The sequence below is a fragment of the Colossoma macropomum genome, unplaced genomic scaffold (genome assembly GCF_904425465.1).
Source record: "Colossoma macropomum unplaced genomic scaffold, Colossoma_macropomum, whole genome shotgun sequence".
Lineage (NCBI taxonomy): Eukaryota > Metazoa > Chordata > Actinopteri > Characiformes > Serrasalmidae > Colossoma > Colossoma macropomum.
Window position 1 is genome coordinate 22,260,411 of NW_023494788.1, and position 21,252 is coordinate 22,281,662.

Sequence of the window (21,252 nt, forward strand, 5' to 3'; positions counted from 1 at the left end):
CCTTGCCAGGCAGGTTGTGACAGAAGACAGTTACACATTCAGTTCACACTGGCACCACTTTATCCACAGTTCCATTATTCAGGTGTTTAACCTCAAATGCTGTCAACTTTATATAAAAATCCGTGAATGACGTTTCAGATTCACACATACCAGAAGAACAACATTAAACACCCAAAGTCTAGTGAATGTGCACAAAGACCAAGACCAGTCTGAAGTCGGTAAAATCCAGTTTAATCAGGAAAAGCATTTTATACATTTAGTGATTTGGTCATTAGTCCAAGGCAATGTAGATTAGAATTCTGTCCATGCAGAATTTGTATGTTTCATACGTCAAGTTAACATGATCATGTTACCTTGAACAGATTTTGGTCACTTTGCTTTCACAGTTTTAACTGAGTGTGTTCCAGAAAAAATGGCATTATTGGTAGAATGTCTGGTCTAGTAGACATAGCTGGCTGTGTAGAGGGACTGTGTGGCAGCCTTGTCAGCCTGGCCTGTGGGCTTGTACTCGCCTTTAGATGCCAGACTGTTAATCTGTGGGGGGGGAAACAAAAGTGTTATCAACGTGCCAGGTCTGCATCTGCTGCTTCATGCAGCATTTGTTTTCTCATACAGAGTCACTCCCGCCCAGACTGTGTGGTCGTAAATGTGACTGAAGACCTTACAATGTAGCTCTGTTTTTGTTTTATTGAGAATACCCAGAACAAAGGGACAGGCCATAGTAGGGACTGCTTCAGAAGCAATACAACCATCTCAGCACTGTGTAACCCTTCTAGTCCCCTCTGGGCCCTGATATGACTATAAACTAGATGGTCTAGAGTCATCGCTCACCTTAGCACGAGTGACGAAGGCCTCCTGTGCAGCCTTCCTGTTTTCCGCCTTTCCCTTCCATGCTGCAAGGGCTGAAGCCTGGAGAGCACGGCCATAAGAGAAGGTCAGCTTCCAAGGTGTGTGCAGTGGAGTCTGATTGATGGCGTTCAGGTTGAGTGAAGCTTCCTCCTCACTCTGGCCTCCCGACAGGAAGCAGATGCCTAACCCAGACAAAAAGGTGTTCAATAAGTAACGATGAAAACAAATCAGTTATTTGCTAAGAAATCTTCCAAAAGGCTAAAGCTTTCTTTTACCTGGTACGGCAGCGGGTACGGTACGTCTGAGGGCACTGACGGTTGCCATGGCAACCTCTTGTGGGGTATACTTCTTAGGGCAGGAGTGTCCGGCTGTGACCATGTTGGGCTTGAGCAGAGTGCCCTCCAAATAAACGTGGTGGTCAGACAAGGCCTTGTATACAGCAGCAAGAACCTGAAGAAACAAAAGGGAAGTCAAAAGACAGTGTCAGGTTCCAAGCCTGTAAAGTGCATTTTATAATCCCATCATCTTTTTTGGTAGACCTTTTACAGTGTCATCTTGGAGCAAGCTCACCTTCTCTGTAGCGTACTGGCAGCGCTGCAGGTCATGATCTCCATCTGGAAGAATCTCAGGCTCAACAATAGGCACCAAGCCATTCTGAGAGAATGAAGAGAAAGATACTGAAAAGAAGATATTGAAAATTGAAAGGAAGCATTTTATAGGGGAGAGTACACCAAATGCACTCTGAAATGAATGCTCCGGTTTCAGACTCATCTGAGAGGGGCTGGGGTCTATGAAGTGAAAACCACTTTGGAACGTTTTTCTCTCAATATCATTTTTTTCCTTCTTTCTCACATCAGCACCAGCTGTTCTTGTCGCATCCGGGAATGCACAGGCTAGCACATGGGTCCTCTGTTCCGCATTACTGCTACCATTATCTTTTTAAATTAACAGCAATGCAATACTGAGGAGCACCTGACTACACACAAGTGTAGACAAGTCCATCATGTCCCCTTATTTCCCTTTCAGACAGTGGACATTATGCTTATTATGACCCACAGGGTTGGAACTGTGTGATTAGTCAGCAGCTATGAGAAAGTATCTTTGCAGACCCATTTGCCCTTGGTGGATGAAGAACATGCGTCAAATTTTCGCTGCACTTTCCCATGGCTGCTTATTATTACCCCATTTGGTGTTTAATGTAATAAGCAAATGGCTGTTGGGTAAATAAGGTGAGCAGATGCCAGACGAGCAGTGCTTTTACCACTTGGGCTAGAGTCAAAAGAAATTATGCCAGAAGAACAAAGCCAGTTTGTGCTGTGGGAAGTACCTGTTGGCAGATGCTGGCATATCTGGCGAGTACATTGGCGTTTTCAGCAATGGCAAGCGCAGAGGGGCAGCTGTCAGAGATCTTCAGCACACAGCGCCACTTAACGAAGTCACAGCCGTCCTTCTTGTACTGAGCACAACGTTCAGACAGACCATCCAGTCCTGAGGGACACAGACATTAAGATGTCAATTAAAAGCAGACAGACTTTCATACTAGTGGAAAGTTTACATTGGACACTGGACACCAATATACCCGAGTTTATGGAGTGTGCAGTGTGCATATGAAGGTAGAGAAAGACAGAACTCAAAGATAGGAATTTGGGAGGTTTGTTTATCTCAAGGATAGAAATGTGGGAAGTTTGCATATCTTTGTCAAACAATACTGTACTTCTGATATTTTTCAAAAACCTATTTGTAAGTCCTTTTAAGTCCTTCCATTTCCCTGTGGGCTGATGTTCACTTTCTAATCATACATTATATTATTTAGTGTAAAAATATTTTTTTTTGGCTTAAAACCACTGTAAAACAATTGTAAGGGATCTAGTCCCAGATTCAGCACTTTGCTCTATTTGCATACTTTCAAACCCCTTAAATAAAAACAGCATTTTTCCAAAACCCTGAATAAAGGACTGATTTGTTTTACTTATTGCCTGCCCTCTAAGTCTCCTTGCATCAGTGTGCATGTTAGTGCCCAAAATCCTAAGGTACAGAATGTTGTGCTGAAGTGTTCAGCATGCATCTATGCATTACATCATGTTAGATTTACCCTGTGTTGTTGTCTCTCCATCTGTTCCATTCAGTCCTGCTGTGCCTTTGTCCACCTAGTGACACAAGAGCACAGAGCCATATGATACATGATAGACAGCAGGACATTTCCAGACACATATGACACATTGGGATGAGTTTCAATTGACTGTCTCTACTAACACTGCCAAGAACATGCTTAACATTTGTGTGGAAGACTGGCCTTATATATTTAGCACAAATTTGTGTCTTGAAAACAGGTCCAACCTGTTCCATACGTAGAACATAAACAGCCTCATGATGAAGTGAAGGAAGAAAGAGAGTGAATAACAATGCTATTGTGCAATCACTCCACGCGCACTTTGGCCCACTGACCAAGCAACTGCTGATCAAGTGTTCATGCAAGTGCGATCATGCAAGTATGAATAAAGAAAAACTTATTAACTTGCTTATTAACAGAATGGTCACAGTCTTTCGCAAGCAGTTCTTTGCCGTAAATGACTGGCTTTGGAGGGAATAACTGCATAAACACAGCAACTGATCTTGCACACGTATGTGCAACATTACCTTTATGCCCACAACAATGCCCTTCTCCTTGATGAGCTGGGGGAAGGGGACACCCTTGTCTGATTTCTGATACAGTGTCTCATGGAAGAAAATGATTCCTCCCACGTTCTCAGAAATGGAGGGATCAACGGAGAACAAGAGGTCACGGAAGTAGCGGCGGTTCTCCTCAGTGTTCTCCACGCTGATCTTCTGCAGGCGCTTTGCCATGGTGCCTAAAACATGAATTGTATGGTTGATTATTAAAAATAAAACTGATGAAGTGAGCTGTCTTGCGCTCCTAACAGCTAACAGCTACTGTTTCATGAGCTGTGGTTATTCATGCCCCCATAATCACAATTCCAGCAGTCATGAGGTTTGTCATACTGTCTGGATACACTATCATTTCCATCTAAATGAGGAGCAAATCTGGTTGGAAAGGGATGTCGTGTGAAGTATGAAGCCATCTATTCCCTGAAGTGGCATTTTTTCAAACTGAAATCCAGGCTGTGCTGTAACCATCTGCCACTGTGACTTTTAGCACTTACAGCAGCAAATCATCCCCATGAAGAAATAATGATTAACCAAGGTTAGACCGAGATACCACACTTTCTCACCTGTGGACTCATCTGCAGCCAGGATACCCTTTCCAGGGGCCACGATCCGCTGGGCGATAGTGGCCAGCTCCTTCTTCTGCTCTGGAGAAAGTGATGGGTACTGGTGGGTCATCCTGAAAAGACAGAGAAAGGAGACACATCAGATGAACTGAATTAAGAACCAAGTTATGATCTCCTGTTTATCAGCAGTGCTATTGTTAAAGCTGTGCTCTCTTGCAGGTTTAGCAAATATTTGGCCTGACCAGGCAGTTGAACTTCAGTCAAGGAGGCAGATAAACTTGCTCCTCCCTCTGACCAAACTCTTCCACAGACCTTCTCTTTAAGAAGAAGGCGGGCTGATCAGTGATCAGTTTCAATTCGCCTCTAAACCAGAGGTGGAGACAGATTTCAACAGACAGCCTACGTGTGCAACGTTGGCTGTGCTCTGGCAATGCGTTTCCTAGCTAGAGCTAAAAAGTTTCAATATGCCACTGTGCGAGGAATGCAGAAGTCAGCCGAACACTTTTTCTTATCCAAGAGAGTCCCACGACCATTTTGCAGTAATATATGGTGCAACATAGTAGCAGGTTACTTATTTTACTCTAAAAACGATCAAATGAAAAGCTAATGCATTCCAGAACAGCCGTGTATAACCGTTGACCGAGGCATATCAGTTACTAACAGTGTTTCTTTGCATGAACGACTGCAGCAGCGCTATATTCAAGCCTTATGGAAGTTATTAAGCACTCTTACTTGCTCGTTGGTAGGTCTGCACCGCAGGCGAGGAGGAGTGAAGCAGGCACTTGCTCTCTTGCTAAAGCCCCAGTTCAGGCTGCACCGAGCTACTGGAACAAACTGCTATTTATCCGCCCCAGAGGTGGGACGAAAACGCTGGGCGAAACGGGCGTGGGCTGTGAGCACTCTGACCATTGGCTAGAAGAGTGGCCCAGGGGCGTTTGACTAAGCCAGGCCAGAGCTGCAAAAGTCTAAATGTGTGGCTAAGCATGCTTCTCCACAGTTTAAAACCATTTTTCATATTTGCAATTTTGCAAAGGTCTTTTTTTGCCAGCTTACTGTTCGAACTTTCCGTTCCACCTTAAATCGTGCAGGCAGCGCTAAGATTCTGTCGCCTGTAGCCGCGCCAGAATGTAACTGCCGCGCCATTTAAGGTGGAACGGAAAATTCGAATAAGAAGCTAGTATATAAAAACTAACTTCGCCATTTTTTAGCTGTTTCCATTAATGACCATTGGCTAGAAGAGTGGACCAGGGGGGTTTGAGCACGAAGCTAGACCAGAGCTGAAAAAGTCTAAATGTGTGGTTAAGCATGCTACTGCTATATTTTCCCGTTTTTCATATTTGTGATGTTTTTGCCAGCTTCTTATTCGAATTTCCTGTTCCACCTTAAGCAGTGCCTCACTAACAGTCTGGCGCGTGTACAGGCGTATGTCATTGCCGCTCCATTTAAGGTGGAACGGAAAATTCGAAGCTGGTATATTAGAAAGCAGCCTAAACCTCGTCAGTTTGCAGTTTCCAGTCATGGTACATGAGCCCATATTTTGTAAGGCTGAAGTAAATGTAGGCCTACGTGCAAAACAACCAGAGGGCTCTTGTGGTGAATGTGATGTAGCAAAATACACGTAGCCATTTTTTAAAATGGTTCACTGAAAAATCATATTTACACAACTTTCTCCTCACCCCAAATGCAGCCGTGTTTGCTACACAGAGGTTTCTTCTGTAGTTTACACTGTGGCTCATTAAGTTAAATGAAGTCTATGTCACCCAAAATCTTTTCATTGACACAGATTTCTTTTATAATAGTCTTGTAGCTTCAGTGCAAAACTAAAAAAGCCACCAAACATGTCTTGGCTGATCAACTACATTTGGGGTGAGGGGGAAACTGTGTACATTTCTTTTCTGTAGAGCTTTTAAAAGCAGGAAATGAGAACTACAATAGACTTGCTGTTCAAGTTTTCTTGGTTTCTGCATTGCTGTACTCTCTGCTGTGAGCTGTGGTGTCATACTCCATGTTATGCAATAGACAAGTGATAAATGAATGTTTTAATAATGACCAAGCAGCACAAGAGCTACTCTCTTGACAAGGTCAAGCTTGCCGTAAACAGATCCTTCTGATAAGGATATGGTGTGATAAAAGGCTGATTGTTATTAAGGCAGATAATTTCTGATTTGTGCACTGTGTGCTATGAGTCATTTGGATGAGCTCTAAGGATTAATTTAAGATTCACGCCGCCTGCAGTTCGGCTCAGCAGTTTAGCAGAGTGACGATCCAAGAAAGGAGCCAGGTATGTATAGATTAGGGTGGAGTGGTGGGTGGAGGAGGATTGCATAGTAGTCTACGTGATCATATCAGTAGAAAAGAGATCATTGGAACTGAATGGGCCTGGGGGGCTGGGAGAAGAGCAAACAAAGAAATACTCGACAGTGATGTAAAAAGAGCTGACTGCTTACGTGCAGGCAGTTACCCCAATGGTAAAAGAAAGATGAGGTCTTTCACAATGTGGACTGTGGACCTGGGGCCAATAGTCTGAAAAACACTCGGGGCCAGAGTTCAAAACACTCTTGTTCATGCCTAGAGCACAGAACGTAATGCTGCAGACAGGCTGATCACTAAACTCTGGGCAGTGATTACGCACATATGCAGTGCTGTCTTGAACTTGAGCATTTATGCTATACGTAAAGCATTGGGAATGTTTTAACGTCATGCTAAAACAGTTGGCAGTAAGTTTGATGCAGTTTTGTAAGACACACACACACACACAATTCATATTTTATTACATTTTATTTTAGGTAGTTTGACTCAGCATAATTTAAGCTGTTTTCTTTTTTCCACTAAAGTAGTTTTAAGGATAAATTATTAATACTAAATAGACCAAATATTTAAATTACTTAAAAATTTATAATAATTTTGTATACATTTTGTAGTTTTAACTGCACAGAATTTAAGCCAGTTACATTTTTTTAATTTGAAGTAGTTTTGAGGATTTTGTTACACTTTAAATAGTTTGATTCTACAGCCTTTAAGCTAATTAAAATGTGTGATTATTTGTTGACCTAAATATAAGCAAATATAAAGACACAGATGTAAACATTTACGTTTGTTTATTTATTTTATTTAATACATTTTAAGTAGTTAAGTAGAAGACGCCCCTGAGAAAGTTGCGGCTGTATCACTTTTCCCCAAAACTCTTCTGCTCCGTCCAAAACCACATACAACTACACTAAATAGTATGTCAGAAATAGTACACCGCCACTAGAAGTCCATTCATCAGTGTAGTGCGTGTAGTGTGGTAGTGCGCGGTTTTGGACGCAGCCTTACGCTCTTTTTCTCGTTGAAAGGCGGTCCTACCAGCACTGGGTGGCGCTGCTGAGCTCGAGCTCGCCGCTGCGGGTCGGGTCCATTTCCGAGCGGTAGCTTTAGCCTGGCTCCGCTTAAATGATTCTCAACATCAACATTTAGAAATTCATCCGTTAAACACACCTAAGCGAGGTTGGTACACATAGCAGGAAAACCTCTTACACTCCTCCGTAAGGTGTGTGTTAGAGGGCGGTCTGCACTGGAGTTGTTTTTATAGCATTACGACTCGTTTCATTCGCTGTTATCATGTTAGCACGATAGCTAGTCGCATAGCAGTGGCTCGCTGATTGCGAAGAGCGAACCAGGTTTAAATTCGTTATACTATGAAATAAATACGACATTTTGTCAGTAATAAGCAGTACAACGTGTGCTATGGATGTTGTTATAGTTTCGAAACTCACTTCTAGTTTAGACTGTTTATTAAAGACGAGGCTAACGTTGGTTTCCTATTCGCCAGCTTCTTGTTTTCATTTCTCCGTTCCACCTTAAATGGTGCAGCAGTTACGTTCTGACGCCTCATGTTTCAGGACTCACGTCTAGTTTAGACTGTATTAAAGACGAGACCAACGTTGGTTTCCTATTCGCCAGCCTCTTGTTGTAATTTCTCCGTTCCACCTTAAATGGTGCAGCAGTTACATCCTGACGCTTCATGTTTCAAGACTTCTAGTTTAGACTGTGTATTAAAGCCACAGGCACCAGAAGGTAACTGCTGCAACATTTAAGGTGGAACGGGATAATCCGAATAAGAAGTGTTAAAGGGGTTAAACAGACAGGAACAAATAGCTGTTGGGTATCTAACGTTAATTCAGTAATTTTGTACTAAAGCACGATTTAGGCAGTGTTTACAGAAAAACAAATTAGAGTAGAGACTGAATAACAGTCTCTCAGTCGCATCCCTTGTGTTCATTTATGCCCAGCATCAGTTGAAGGCACTGTACACTGCAGCACATTGCTACGAACCATTTCCACGTCTTTCTTAACATTTTCATGTTTTCTTCTTATATTTCAGAGTCATGTCGGCTCAGAAGCGCCCCAGTGAGTCTGGGGGTTCAGGCCCTGCGGAGAAGCGCCGTGAGAGGGATGGAGGAGAAGAGGGAGAGGGGCAGAGCACCGGGGCAGCCGCCAGCACTGCTGTGGAGACTGTCATCAAACTGGGAGGCATCGCTAACTCGGTAAGACCTGGGTTCACCTGTGTGACAGCTCTTGCCACACATAGCTTTCCTTTTAGTTAGTGAATTCAGCTTATTTAAGGTGCATCTACTCGGTTGTGCACACACAGCATGTGTAATGTACATAAAGCATTGCTAATGGGATGGGACACTTTGGAGCATCCGAATGTGTCACCATGCCTAATGCCCAATGCCATTAGCTAGAGGGGTAAAACGCCCCTCAACAGGGCCGTGGAGCAGTGGAACTGCATTCTCTGGAGTGATTTAACTCCATCCAGTGTCTTTGGGATGAGCTGGAGTGACATTTGTGATCCACAACAAATCATCCAGCATCAGTACCTGACCCCACTAATGCCCTCGTGGCTGAATGCAGTCATGTACCAAAATCTAGTGTAAAGCGCAGAAGAGTACACGCTGTCACTGCAGCAAAGGGGGGACAAACTCCCTATTATAATGGTTTCTAAAGAAACATTGGAAGCGGAGGTGTCTACAGACCTTTGGACATACAGGGTATGGGGGTGAGAGAGATGAAAAGACAGACATTGTACATGTTTGTGAAATTCTTGTCAGCTATATTTACTCACCATTTGCTTTGTTAGAAACCCTTCTTTGTGCTCTGGTCAATGTCTGGTTTATAATTTTTTGCCTGCTTTATGGTCAGTTATATATTACAATTACAGATCTTATCCCATCTGTTGTCATATATCTGACAGAAATTCAAAATTCATGGACCTCTGGAGTTGGGCAACGTTCTGTAGTTGTTTTATGCTCATATTAGGAACTCCATGTCTAAGCTGGTTTTTCCTATGACAAAAATAAATGGTGTTTTGGAAAATTGCAGCTGTGGCGTCCTGTGGTAAACTAAAGTGCCCAGAGATATGTTTTGTCCTGTGTACATATTACCGTCAAAGGAAACATGTGTTGGCTTTGGAACATTTAGCAACCACAGGACATGACCACAGCAATTTCCAAAACGCCTTCCATTTTTCTCATAGAGAAAACCTGTGTTTCCTAATATGGGCATAACGCTGACTACAAAATGACACGACACAACTTCAGGGGTCTGTTGGTCAGTTTATGACCACAGGAATGCTGTTCAGCGGATATTACTTGGGTAGCATTCTTTAATACAGCAGTGACGCTGACTTTGTAATGTCATGGTAGTGTGTGTGGTACACACATCTGCAGACAGGTTGCCGTCTAGCTGTCAGATTAAATTCAAGTGAATAATGTAAGCGTCACAAAAGAATTATGTGAATTAGACTAAACGTCCATTAGCTCTGTACAAGAGAACACGTCTGATAAGTATGCAGTGAGTTTGCGGACGAAATCTTTAATCTTCTGCAGATTCTTGCTCCTTGTTTTTGTTTTCTGGCTGTGTTTTACATCATAAGAGCACAAAGACAAAATGTACTGGCAGCAGCTCAGGAAATGTTGGCTGGAGGCATCTCAAGTCCATTTTCCATCTAGTATCATGATATTGCATGTCATGTTTATTACCAAAAAAAATTACCCACTTTAAATGATCATACACATTTTTAGGTAAAGTGTGTCGAATTTGTGCAGTATTTGCCGTTTCTATAAAGGTTAGGTTGTTAAAGTGGTACACCATGATAAAGTGTCCAGACGAGTGACCGAACAGTAACTGACCAGTGCCTCTCTGCATCATTCACATCCCCTATTGTCCATTTTTTATGCTCTTTAAATTGTTTGCTCTTTTTTCTTGATTTGAGTGTCATCTTTTTTTAGTAGCAAATCAGTTCAACAATGGTTTGACAATCATGTCTATGGCTGTGTTTCTTACAGGAAGAGCAGGATATTAAAGCACTGCAGGTGAAAAACAGAAAGCTAGGAGAGGCCCTGGACCAAAGACAGGTACATGTGAAATACTGTGTACACACATGCATATATATAATATATTATAAATATATATATATATATATATATATATATATATACATACAAGAATACTAAAATGTGACCAAAAGCTGGATTCATGCATGTGCTCTCATATACTCATGCATACTCCTCCTGTTTTAAGGTTATTGAGGATGAGTTGAGAGAAAGAGTGGAAAGGCTTGAGACTCGCCAGGCTACAGATGATGCTAGTCTACTTATCCTCAACAGATACTGGAACCAGGTAAATAACCCAGCAGATGGCAAATACAATTCATGTGTTTGTATCACACCAAGTGTATGATACAGATATTTTTTTTCATTGTAACCCTAAGCATATGTAGTTTGATGTAGTCGCAGTTTATTTTCTGACGCCAGTTCTTCTTCTTCTCCATGCTGTTTACAGCTCGATGAGAATATGCAGTTGATGGCTCGCCGTTATGACCAATCAGGGAGTGAGCCTGTCGACAGCCAGCCTGCGGAGGGGCGCAGCCTGAAGCCTGGAACACCAGAGCCAGATGGAGATTCCAATCAGGAGAGAGCGAAGGACCGAGGTGAGGCAGGGCGGTGAGGGGATGACCAGTTATGAGGACAGTTGCCTTGAAAGTTGTGAAAAGAGTGGTATCAAGATTCTGATGTGTGCTTTTATTAGTAATTTGGCATAATGAAGTGCACCAAATTAGTAGAAACGTACTGCGTCTCTCGATATTTTGAGGTTAGCAGTGGTCTCAGCATTTGCACATGACAACATTTTGAAACCACAAACCACCAGAGAGGAAAATGTTGCTGCAAAATTTAAGCAGATTAATGGAGAACAGTTGTGACTAGAACTGTCTTGTGAATGTGTATGTTTCCTTTCAGGTCAACAGGGGGAAGGGGCAAGCTCATTCCTTGCCATTTTGGCCAGTAGCAGCAGTGAAGAAATGGAAGCAGAGCTGCAGGAGAGGGTGGAGTCCAGTCGTAAGCAAGCCAGTCGTGTGGTGGAAATTTACGAGAGCTTGAAGAGCACTGTAGATCAACTGAAGAAGGACTTGGAGTCTGGAACAGGTGAGATGTGCAGCATGGGACAATACAGACTAGTCTGGTGGACAAAATGCATCTCAGTGTTGACTGAAAATAACTCTTTATGTAACACACAGATGGAAACACGGCTCTCTGGGAAGCTGCTGCCCGCCTCAACACTCTGCTGGCTAATGAAAATGAACATCTTCGTCAGCTGACTGATGACCTCATGCAAAAATATACTCACATGACCAACGAGGTCAGTAAGCAGTAATTAGTTACATTACTGTGTCTGCATGTGTGTATGAGGTATGGTGCAATATGTTTATGGTTACTCAGTGTGTGATTCTGGTCATTTAAACATGTTTCAGTCTCGTTCCCTGGGCCGTGCCGCTACTCGTGCCGATAACAGAATCAGTGAGCTGCAGGTGCTGATAGAGGAGCTTCAGTGGGACACAGAAAAGGTCCGCCGACGGGAAAACCGTCTCAACACACACCTGGGAGAGGTGCTGGAGAGGGTAAGTGTGTTTGAATCAGTTTTCACCTCGCAGTTCCTCTGGGATTCAAAGCCATTCACCCTCCTGATGTGATTGGGAACCTTGAGGCTTGAATGCGCTTAAGAGCCTTGGCTAGATATCATGGAGACTTTAGTGAACTGAATTGAATCCAATCGTGGATTTAATTTTCATTAGCGCACTGTGATAGGCTTCTGGGCCTTTGGGCTCTTTTGGTTAATCTGAAGTTTGTCTAATGATTAGGTTCGCTATGTGTTACGGTTCATTATTCTCAACAACTGTTGTTGTGTTTTGCTATGTGTTGTCGACCAGAGTTGGGTTCTCGTTTTGAGTCTTGGTTCCTCTGAAGGTTTCTTCCTCTTGCTCTAGGGAGTTTTTCCTTGCCTCTGTTGCGCTTGGCTTGCTTACTATAAGCTTGAATCCATATTTCTGTAAATCTGCTTTGTCAAACAGCCATATCTTAAGTCTTATCTTGACTGAATTGAATCATTTTAATTGTTTCAGTGCAATAATAGTTTGTACGTTTCCCCTGAGATGTGTGTATCTTCTTATTCTAGGTAAACAGTAAAGGCTATAAAGTGTGTGGCGAAGCTAGCAGTGTGTGTGGGACCATCACTATTAACAAGAGAAAGGTAAAAGAAATGCAATGAGTGTTGAGTATTCTGTTTTCTATGTGTTTATAGCTTGATTTAAACAGCCTTTTAAACTTTTTTTTGTCGCTCACTCTATTTTTTCAGTTTGAGGAGATGAACAGCGAGCTGGAGGAGAACAGGGAGCTAGCGGAGAACCGACTCAGTGAGCTGCAGAAACTGCAGCAGGACCTCCAGACAGTTGTCCAGGAGAACAATAACATGAAGGTACACACATCTGTCTACCTTGACGTCATCCAGTCTAGGTTTTCACTTTAGGTCCTGCAGCGACAGCCTCTTGGTGTAACGCCAGCTGATTTATCATGTTATTTTATTTATTTCTTATATTTATTTATGTATTTCCTAGAGTGATGTTAGCAAACTTTAGCCAACAGACCAGTCTAGCAGGAGGTACCACTACGGTCACTACATCATCACCTTAGCTGCTGTGGTAGTTACAGTTGACGAAATCTGACAAAACTTATTTGATGCCATTTGGTCCTTGTCAGACCAAACAGGTTTATTGAAAGGGGAAAAGAATGCAAATTAATCAAGTATCTTTACATGTTAATGTAGTGAGTTTTTAACATAAATTATTTGAAATAAAAACTCTTAGAACATTTCTATTGGTTCGGTAGGCTTGAACCTTTCACATAATGTAAATGACATCTGTGCTCGAATTATATAGAAAAATGAAAATAAAAAAAGATACATTTGTCGTTTTTAATATTGAGGTAAACAACAGTAATTTCTTAACTTGGTTATTAATGTTGCCAATTTGTTGACATTGCTGCTCTCTTTTTGTCTATGCAGACTTTAACATAGTATTGTTTTTCTCTGTATTTGTTTATCACTCAGATGGAGCTCCTGTGCAGGGCTGAGGGACTTGTGAGGGAAACAGCGGAATATCGATGTTTGCAGTCACAGTTCTCCGTACTTTATAATGAATCTTTGGTGCTGAAGGCCCAGCTAGACGAGACCAGAGCTCGCCTCAACACCACCAGAGCAGCCCGCCTCCGCCAGCTTGACCACATGGAGGTACAATGCCGTTTGTGTCCCTCTCTGATTATGTACCGTAATTATATGTTAAAACATTGCCATAGAAATAGATATGTGAATAACTTGGTATTTACCGAGCAATATTGCTAATAGTAAAGAGTAAAATCACATTTGCTCTATGTGCTCTGTGTCAGAATGATGAGGTGTCGCTGCAGCGTAAGGTTCGTACTGAGGTCATTCAACTGGAAGACACACTGGCTCAGGTGCGGAAAGAGTACGAGATGCTGAGGATCGAGTTTGAGCAAACACTCGCCGCCAATGAGCAAGCAGGTATTTTGCACTTTTAATGTTTTGGTCCGAAATGTTGTCCTTCTGTTATCTCTCCAAAACAAAGAGACTGCTTTCTCTCTGAGCATTTCTATTGTTCTGTCTATAAGGTCCAATAAATCGGGAGATGCGTCACCTTATCAGCACGCTGCAGACCCACAACCAGCAGATGAAGGGCGAGGTGGTCAAATACAAACTCAGATTAAGAGAGGCCCAGCAAGAACTCAACCAGGTGAGAAAGAATAAAGAGGAGAGATGTGGTTGTAAGAGGAGACTGGCTATAAGTTAGTAGAATAAAGTAGGTAAAATATTTCATATTAAGATCTTTTTGTCCAACATAGCTCCGTGCTGCGAAGGGCAACCCTGCTGTCCAGTCACAGTCGAGCACGGAGATGGATATAAAAGAAGAGACTGCCTCCCCTTTACCACCTGCCACCTCTGGTAATGTCATAGTGAAAGCAGAGCCAGATAATGGTTCGGCCACGCCCACAGGTACTGGTAAGACCTGAGTGAAAATCTAGTTTTTTTGTTGCTTTAAACTAATAAATGTTCATACATTTATTTGTTTTTATCTGATTAAAAAAACGAAAACATCTGTGTGCTTAATGTATTGGTGAAGAATGAGGAGTATAGTGAAGAGACTAGCAGATAATAGACCATTATTTATTGATTGTCCATTGTTTGCCTTTCTTCAGCAGTCTCAGTGAAGACAGAACCTGGAACTGAACCAGAAGTAACAGTGAAAGAAGAGGAGAAAGAGAAGGAGAAGGAAAAGGAGGAGAAGAAAGAAAAAGAACAGAAAGAAAGAGAGAGGGCACCTCGTGGGAGTGGTGCGAGTGGAGCAGTCAAAGAGGAGAAGGAGAAGCCAGGCACTAGCTGTAGTCAGTCAGAAGACTCTCCAGCTGAACGCTGCACAGTCATTGGAGGACCCAAGCGGAAGGAAGTGGAGCAACTGAAGATTGTCAGGGCGGAGCTGAAGTAAGTTTTGCTGATGATTTTAATGAAACTCGATACTTACAGGGATCATTACAGGAATTGATGATGTACTGATAACGGCCTAATTTGTGCCTAAAATGAGGAGGATAATAAACAGTGTTCTGAAGTTGTTAATGGTGATGATTATGCAGGAAAGCCCAGGAGTCTCAGAGGGAGATGAAGCTCTTGCTGGACATGTATCGCTCTGCGCCAAAAGAGCAGAGGGACAAAGTGCAACTCATGGCTGCGGAGAAAAAGGCCAAGGCTGAGGTACAAATACACAAACAAAATGTCACTCTTACAATCTAACACTTTGTCCTAAACAGCAAGAGACACGAGTGAGCAACAACGGCAAAACCAAACCGCTCTCATAGTCGACGAAGCTGTCTACACCAGCTGAGAGCAGCAGAGCGTGATTCAGGGGGGATAATGCTATTTTACCTATGTTATTTAGACTGCTGATATTTAATGTTGAAATAAACTATAATCTGTCATACATACTATAAAATAAATGTCCCAAAGCACAGCTGGCAAGCTCTGTCAGTAAAGCAGCTGTTTTCTGATGGGTCTGTGTTTCTTAACGTTTTGACTTGATACGCACTTGATGTTTCCAGTGTAGACCTTCTGAAGGCTTTGCGACGGGATGCAATACAACACTTAAATGCTGTTAGGGCATGGTATGAGGCATCTACCCTATCAAGTTTGGCTCCAAACCTAATCAAAAACACCTGATCCCGGGTAAAGAGGGTTTTCATAGGCATCTGAATATTAGAGCCAGGTATGCTGGATTGGAGCTTTCCAGGGTGGTAGATGTCCAGAACCAGGATTAGGCATCCTTGATCTAAGGCTTTACATTACAAGTCTCATTGATTCACATTGATCTTGATCTAAGGTGTCACATTACAAGCCTTATTGCTCAATTACAATGTTTTGCTCCAATCCAATCTTTCTAACTTGTTCACACAGCAGGTAAAAGTGGCCCAAATATGATCTTTTTCCTCATATGTGACACAGATGTGTGTCTATGTGACAGTGTGAACAGCAAAAAACACATTGCATCTGACAGTTTCAATTCCGCTTTGAGACATTTTCCTATGTGGGACTGAAATATGATCCATATCCGATCTGCAGCAATGCAACTCAGTCAGATCGGAATTCATGTGGCTTTTATGTCAGTCCAACTTGACATTCATCATAATCCTGCGCTGCTGACACCTCATAAACATTTGGGCTGGTGTTTCTGTACTAAAAAAGTAGAAGAGACTTATCACAACCGCTCCGTGTTCAAAGAGATTGTGAAAGAAATGCCGAACGCAGCCAAAGGGTGAGGCTGTTGCGTCAAAGTACAGTTAAAAGTCTGAAAGCAAAGTTTAAAGAATCCGAGGACACGAGCCAAAGAAGTGAGCGTGGCCAAATAACATGCCTTTTTTATGGTGAGCTTGAACACTTTCTGGGTGATGAGCCCAGCTGTCAGTCAGCAAAGCTTTATGATGGCTCCTGTGATGCTGGCGAAGATGAACCTGAAAGCTCCAGGAGCGACTGACATTCGTTCATAGTCTTGATTGTTTACCTCTGGATGAGCCACATGAAGCAACATGAAGTTCTGTTCTTTTGCGCATGTGGGTCGGTTTAGGAGCTGATCTGTTCAGACTGATGTCGCGTACAGATCACACTTAAATTTGGTGAGAAAATCAGATTTGGGCCACATTTAACTGCTGTGTGAACGTAGCCCAAGTGACTCGTACCTGTCGTTAATGTGAACTTTATCTTAGTCAGTAACATCACATGAATGAACCACATACACCATGAACAACAAATAAAGTAACAGAACAATCAGGCATCGCAAAAACAATTTGCTTTGAACATTTTTCACCTGTTCATTACCAGAGAAGAAGGAAAAAAGTCGTAATTGTTGCTTTTGTAGTGTTTATTGGCACTCTTCAGGTTAGGCACTGCTACCACATCAATGCTGAATGATGGTTCATGTGCGATTGGAAAAAAAAATTGATCTGTGAAAAAAATCAGATCTGCTTGTCTATATTTAGACCTCTGTCATGCCAAGGCAAAAAAATTGGGTTTGTGCCACTTCAGCCTGGTAATGTGAACGTAGCCTGATAGACACAGACACGCATACAAGCAAAAAACTCACTAGTTTAAGATTGCGTCAAAAGAGTTACTTTGGGGATACATAAAATTGATGTGCGTCTGTTTTAAATATATGTGGTTTTATGTGTTTATGTTAGGCAGAGGAGCTGCGCCAGCGATTGCGAGATTTGGAGGAGAGAGAAAGGAGGGAAGGGAAGAAGATGGCGGATGAGGAGGCTCTGAGGAAGATCCGCTCAGTAGAGGAACAGATTGACATCCTCAACAAGAAGCTCTCCCTCGCCAAGCAGGTGTGTGTGCATGAAAGACCACGTGAGGCTAGTGGTATTGCGGTGAGGCTGTATGTGTGTGTCAGAGTAGTTTTGTTATAGGCAGATTAAAGATCCCCTAAATTTCAGCTGCACCTGATGAAGATTTCTGTAAATAATTATTCTGTCTGCTGGTTTAGCCTTACTTACCACCATCATAACACAGTTCTGTCTGTGCAACAAGCCATTTCTTTTGTAGTCTAACACTTCTTGTCTTTGGAGGCCAAAAGTCAGTGTTTGTGGTGGCCTGAGGGCCATAAAGACAGACATTAAACAGTATACAAATGAGGGCAGGTAGGTTGGTTTACACAAATTGTTGTTATTTGAATACTTAATAGTGCAGTTTTGAAAGGAATATAAGAGGTTATATCTGGTATAATGCAAGGGGGTGAGGATAGGGCAACTTTCTGACAGGCCAAATCAAACATGCTGGACGTCACTTTGGGTAGCACTGGTATAACGACACAATAGAAGCCAAATAACATACTTCCAGCAGTGTATTTAGTCAGAACCTGTTACTACCACGTTCCACACTCCATATGAGGAACATTTTTTTAATATCTCGGAGGATTAGTAGTGGTCGATATACCGGTACATTTGGTTTACCATTTGAAATTGTTTTTACGGTATTTTGTCATTATTGTTATACCGGTTTGCAAATACATGCTAGGTAACATGACATACAAATACTGATTCCCTCAATTCTTGGGTAGTGACTTGCAGCCTTAGGTAAGTTAGTCCAGTGTATTGCCAAAGGAGCAGACATCAGATTGTAATGAGTTAATGGAAGGAAAAGCCAGTCTCTTATGGTTAGCTGTTAGCCATTAACCCAACATGGAGACTAGCTGGTTTCTGTGTGCACCAACTTTGGCGCTCCTTGCTCAGCCAACTGCGGTGATGCTGCAGGCTTAGCCTACAAGCCGAGGTGTCTTAGCCAAAACAGACAGTATGAACGGCTTGTAATATTCATATTAAGGTTCGAGTGCAAGAGATGCGAGTATGAGACAAATGACTTTCAAACATAAGACCTAATTTAGCGCCATTTTGGCCAACTTTGAGAACGCCCTGTGGGCTTTACATACGCTCACCTTTATCTTTAGAAAGAAATATTGAGCAATATGTGTCGCATTGTTCATTTTTGTTTATACTATTTCACCCAAAACATTTTAGATTTACTTCAATTGTTAAATATCATTGCTATTAAAAGTGAAGGGACGATTCACTTAATTGTTGACTAATAACATTCGTTTATTGGTCAAAAGATTTGGCCAAAAAGCATCTCTTACTGGCCTTTGATCTGAATGTTCAGATGTCAAGAGCTGTGATTCATCAGTAAACATGCTTTTTGATAAAACCTAAGAGGAAAGCAGAAAAAGAGACTGTTTTCTTTTTCTCCTTTCCAGCAACATTCCTAATAATAATACAGCAGTGCTGATGGTTATGGTTAGTGTGGTTTGTGCTCTTCAGGAGGAGGACGCCCTGCTGAGTGAAATGGACGTCACCGGGCAGGCCTTTGAGGACATGCAGGAGCAGAACATTCGCCTGATGCAGCAGCTCAGAGAGAAGGATGATGCCAACTTCAAGCTGATGAGCGAACGCATCAAATCCAACCAGATTCATAAGCTACTGAAAGAAGAGAAAGAGGAACTGGCGGACCAACTTCTCACGCTCAAAACCCAGGTGGGTGTGCCAGGAAACAACAGGGGTCTCCAGGATTGATTACCAGATGGCATGTCATTAGCAGTGTGTGAATAGTAAATACTTAAATAAAGATAACAAGTTTTGCTCTTTGTATTTCAGGTGGATGCTCAGCTTCAGGTTGTGAGGAAGCTGGAGGAGAAAGAGCGCCTCCTGCAGGGCACGATAAGTGCTGCAGAGAGAGAGCTGGCCCTGCGCACGCAGGCCCTTGACATGAACAAACGCAAGGTACACACCCTCCACAATCATACTGAAAATATGTAGGCATGTGTTTAGTTAGATTTACATTTTCAAATCTGCAGATGTTAAAAAAAATGTTTATTTGCTTTGGCTTAATAATGGGATACAACTCTCTTATGTCACTTAGGGGTAGTTTAAGAAAGTACCCTATGTACTACCCTGAAAAGTATCTGGTTCTCTCTCTGCAAGGCACAGGAGTCTGCTTTGCTGTCGGAAGAGGTACGGTCTCAGCTGGAGGCAGTGCAACAGAGGCTCACTGCAGTCAGAGAAGAGGTCATCGAAAACAGCATCTCCAGAGAAAAAGAGTCCTTCAATGCCCGTCGTGCACAGGTACACATAAGAATGCGGACAGAGACGGTGGTGACAGCTTTTTTAAGTACTACAGTAGTTCCTACCTTGGTTATAAAGGACTATAACACCAGAATATTTAAAATTACAATTACTGAACTACTACAACAGTATATTCAAGCGAAAGCAAGGGAAGCAGTATTTGGGGTGGAAATTAATGATGTAAGCCTATGTTTTATATTAATTTCTTTTTTTTGTTCATTAGGAGGACATCTCCAAACTGCGCCGGAAAATCGAGAAGGCCAAGAAACCTGCTGAGAACATTCGCAATGGAGATGAAATACTTAATCAGGAAATAATTGAATACAAGGTACAAAAGGCAGCTTGTTTGGTCTTGGTCCCAAAGTCACAGATGTTTGGACAAATGACATGTTTTTGTTCATTTGTAAAGTGAAAAGAAGTAAACACACATCTCTGTAACCAAATATATTTAAAAAATAACATTTTCTGCAAATGTTAATGCACATTTAACTACCTTGAATAGGAAAAATGTTATTGTAGCATTTACAAGTTTGGACAAACTTCCAGTTGTAAAGTCTCAAAACTTACTGAACTTGTTAGGCTTTGATCGGCTTGTTAGGACTAGTGAGGCAGACCAAGAATTGTCACTTCTCTGACACTTCAAGCCTTGCGCTAACACTCCAACCATGGGCTCCTCTAAGCAGCTGGCTGAGGAATAGCGGTCGAGGTTGTGTTTAATCTTTCGATTAAAAAAATCAATAAGATGTGTAATTTGGGCACGAGTGTGTTTGCATACAACTTGTATTGTTCACACTGTTCACTTGCATCAGCATCGTTAATTGCTGGGGAAACTGAATGCCTCTTGTTCTTGCAGGCTCGTTTGACGTGTCCATGCTGCAACTCGCGCATGAAGGACGCCGTATTAACGAAGTGCTTCCACGTCTTCTGCTTCGAATGTGTGAAGACGCGCTACGACACTCGCCAGAGGAAATGTCCCAAGTGCAACGCGGCCTTCGGCGCCAACGACTTCCACCGAATCTACATCGGATAAGCCGACGATCCACCACATCCACAGCTTACTGGTCCACTGCGCCACCATCGTTTCTGCCTGACTGGAGTGGTGCCACTTAGATGTAGATGGATTTGCTGTGCAGCGTGGTTCTTGACCAGCCACAAACATCATCAGCTGAAACTCTACATTCCATCACGTTTCCAGGTTATGAAGCAAGTTAGCCATTTAGGGTTCAAGGAGGGGATTTGGCCTGGTTGCTCAGGCCTGTCTCAGCTGTCCGTCTGCCAGAAACTGCTGCTTGTATTCGAGGGAGCGTATCAGTTGGATTCCTTCAGGCTGGAACTGCTCCAACTTGCTCTTGCTCTCCATTCCAACCCATTTGCAACCGGTTTTGCTTCATAGCCCTCAGTGGAGCAGGGGCTTGGCATCAACGTTATTAGTGATAGTCCTGAAGAACTGCCTGAAAGACTGCTGAGTGATTCATTTGAAGTCTCTTAGACACTTTTTTTTTGTACTTTTACTTTTATTTTCAAAACTGCCTAGTTAAGTATGATGGTTAAAGTAATTGCTGTGTTGCAATTCATTAAAAGTGCTGTCAAACTGTGTATTTCGTTTGCCTTCTTCTAAAACATGGTGC

At 42.4% G+C, this 21,252-nt stretch overlaps 2 protein-coding genes across 5 annotated transcripts; one reads left to right on the forward strand and one right to left on the reverse strand.

Moving 5' to 3' along the window:
* Positions 1-210: 210 nt before the first annotated feature.
* aldob (aldolase b, fructose-bisphosphate) lies at positions 211-4,943 on the reverse strand. The gene is made up of 9 exons (XM_036568850.1): positions 4,812-4,943; positions 4,080-4,192; positions 3,487-3,698; positions 2,942-2,996; positions 2,177-2,337; positions 1,420-1,503; positions 1,125-1,299; positions 832-1,031; positions 211-534 (listed from the first exon to the last, which is right to left on the reverse strand). The coding sequence occupies exons 2-9, from the start codon at positions 4,189-4,191 to the stop codon at positions 439-441; spliced, it is 1,095 nt and encodes a 364-aa protein (XP_036424743.1). The 5' UTR covers position 4,192; positions 4,812-4,943; the 3' UTR covers positions 211-438.
* A 1,327-nt stretch (positions 4,944-6,270) lies between these two features.
* rnf20 (ring finger protein 20, E3 ubiquitin protein ligase) lies at positions 6,271-21,220 on the forward strand. Of its 4 annotated transcripts, none has more exons than XM_036568852.1 (22): positions 6,271-6,360; positions 8,443-8,605; positions 10,409-10,477; positions 10,644-10,742; positions 10,905-11,052; positions 11,360-11,545; positions 11,638-11,759; positions 11,872-12,018; positions 12,573-12,647; positions 12,753-12,872; positions 13,503-13,682; positions 13,838-13,973; positions 14,081-14,202; positions 14,312-14,468; positions 14,666-14,948; positions 15,098-15,215; positions 17,189-17,338; positions 18,824-19,036; positions 19,157-19,282; positions 19,484-19,624; positions 19,848-19,952; positions 20,478-21,220. In XM_036568852.1, exons 2-22 carry the CDS (start codon positions 8,447-8,449, stop codon positions 20,652-20,654), a joined length of 3,033 nt encoding a protein of 1,010 aa, XP_036424745.1. In that variant the 5' UTR covers positions 6,271-6,360; positions 8,443-8,446; the 3' UTR covers positions 20,655-21,220. The 4 variants fall into 4 exon arrangements, with proteins under 4 accessions (XP_036424745.1, XP_036424744.1, XP_036424747.1 ...); XM_036568851.1 differs by lacking the exon at positions 6,271-6,360 and adding an exon at positions 7,456-7,565; XM_036568854.1 differs by lacking the exon at positions 6,271-6,360 and adding an exon at positions 7,456-7,565 and having other exon boundaries at positions 14,312-14,462.
* The last annotated feature ends 32 nt before the right edge of the window (positions 21,221-21,252 follow it).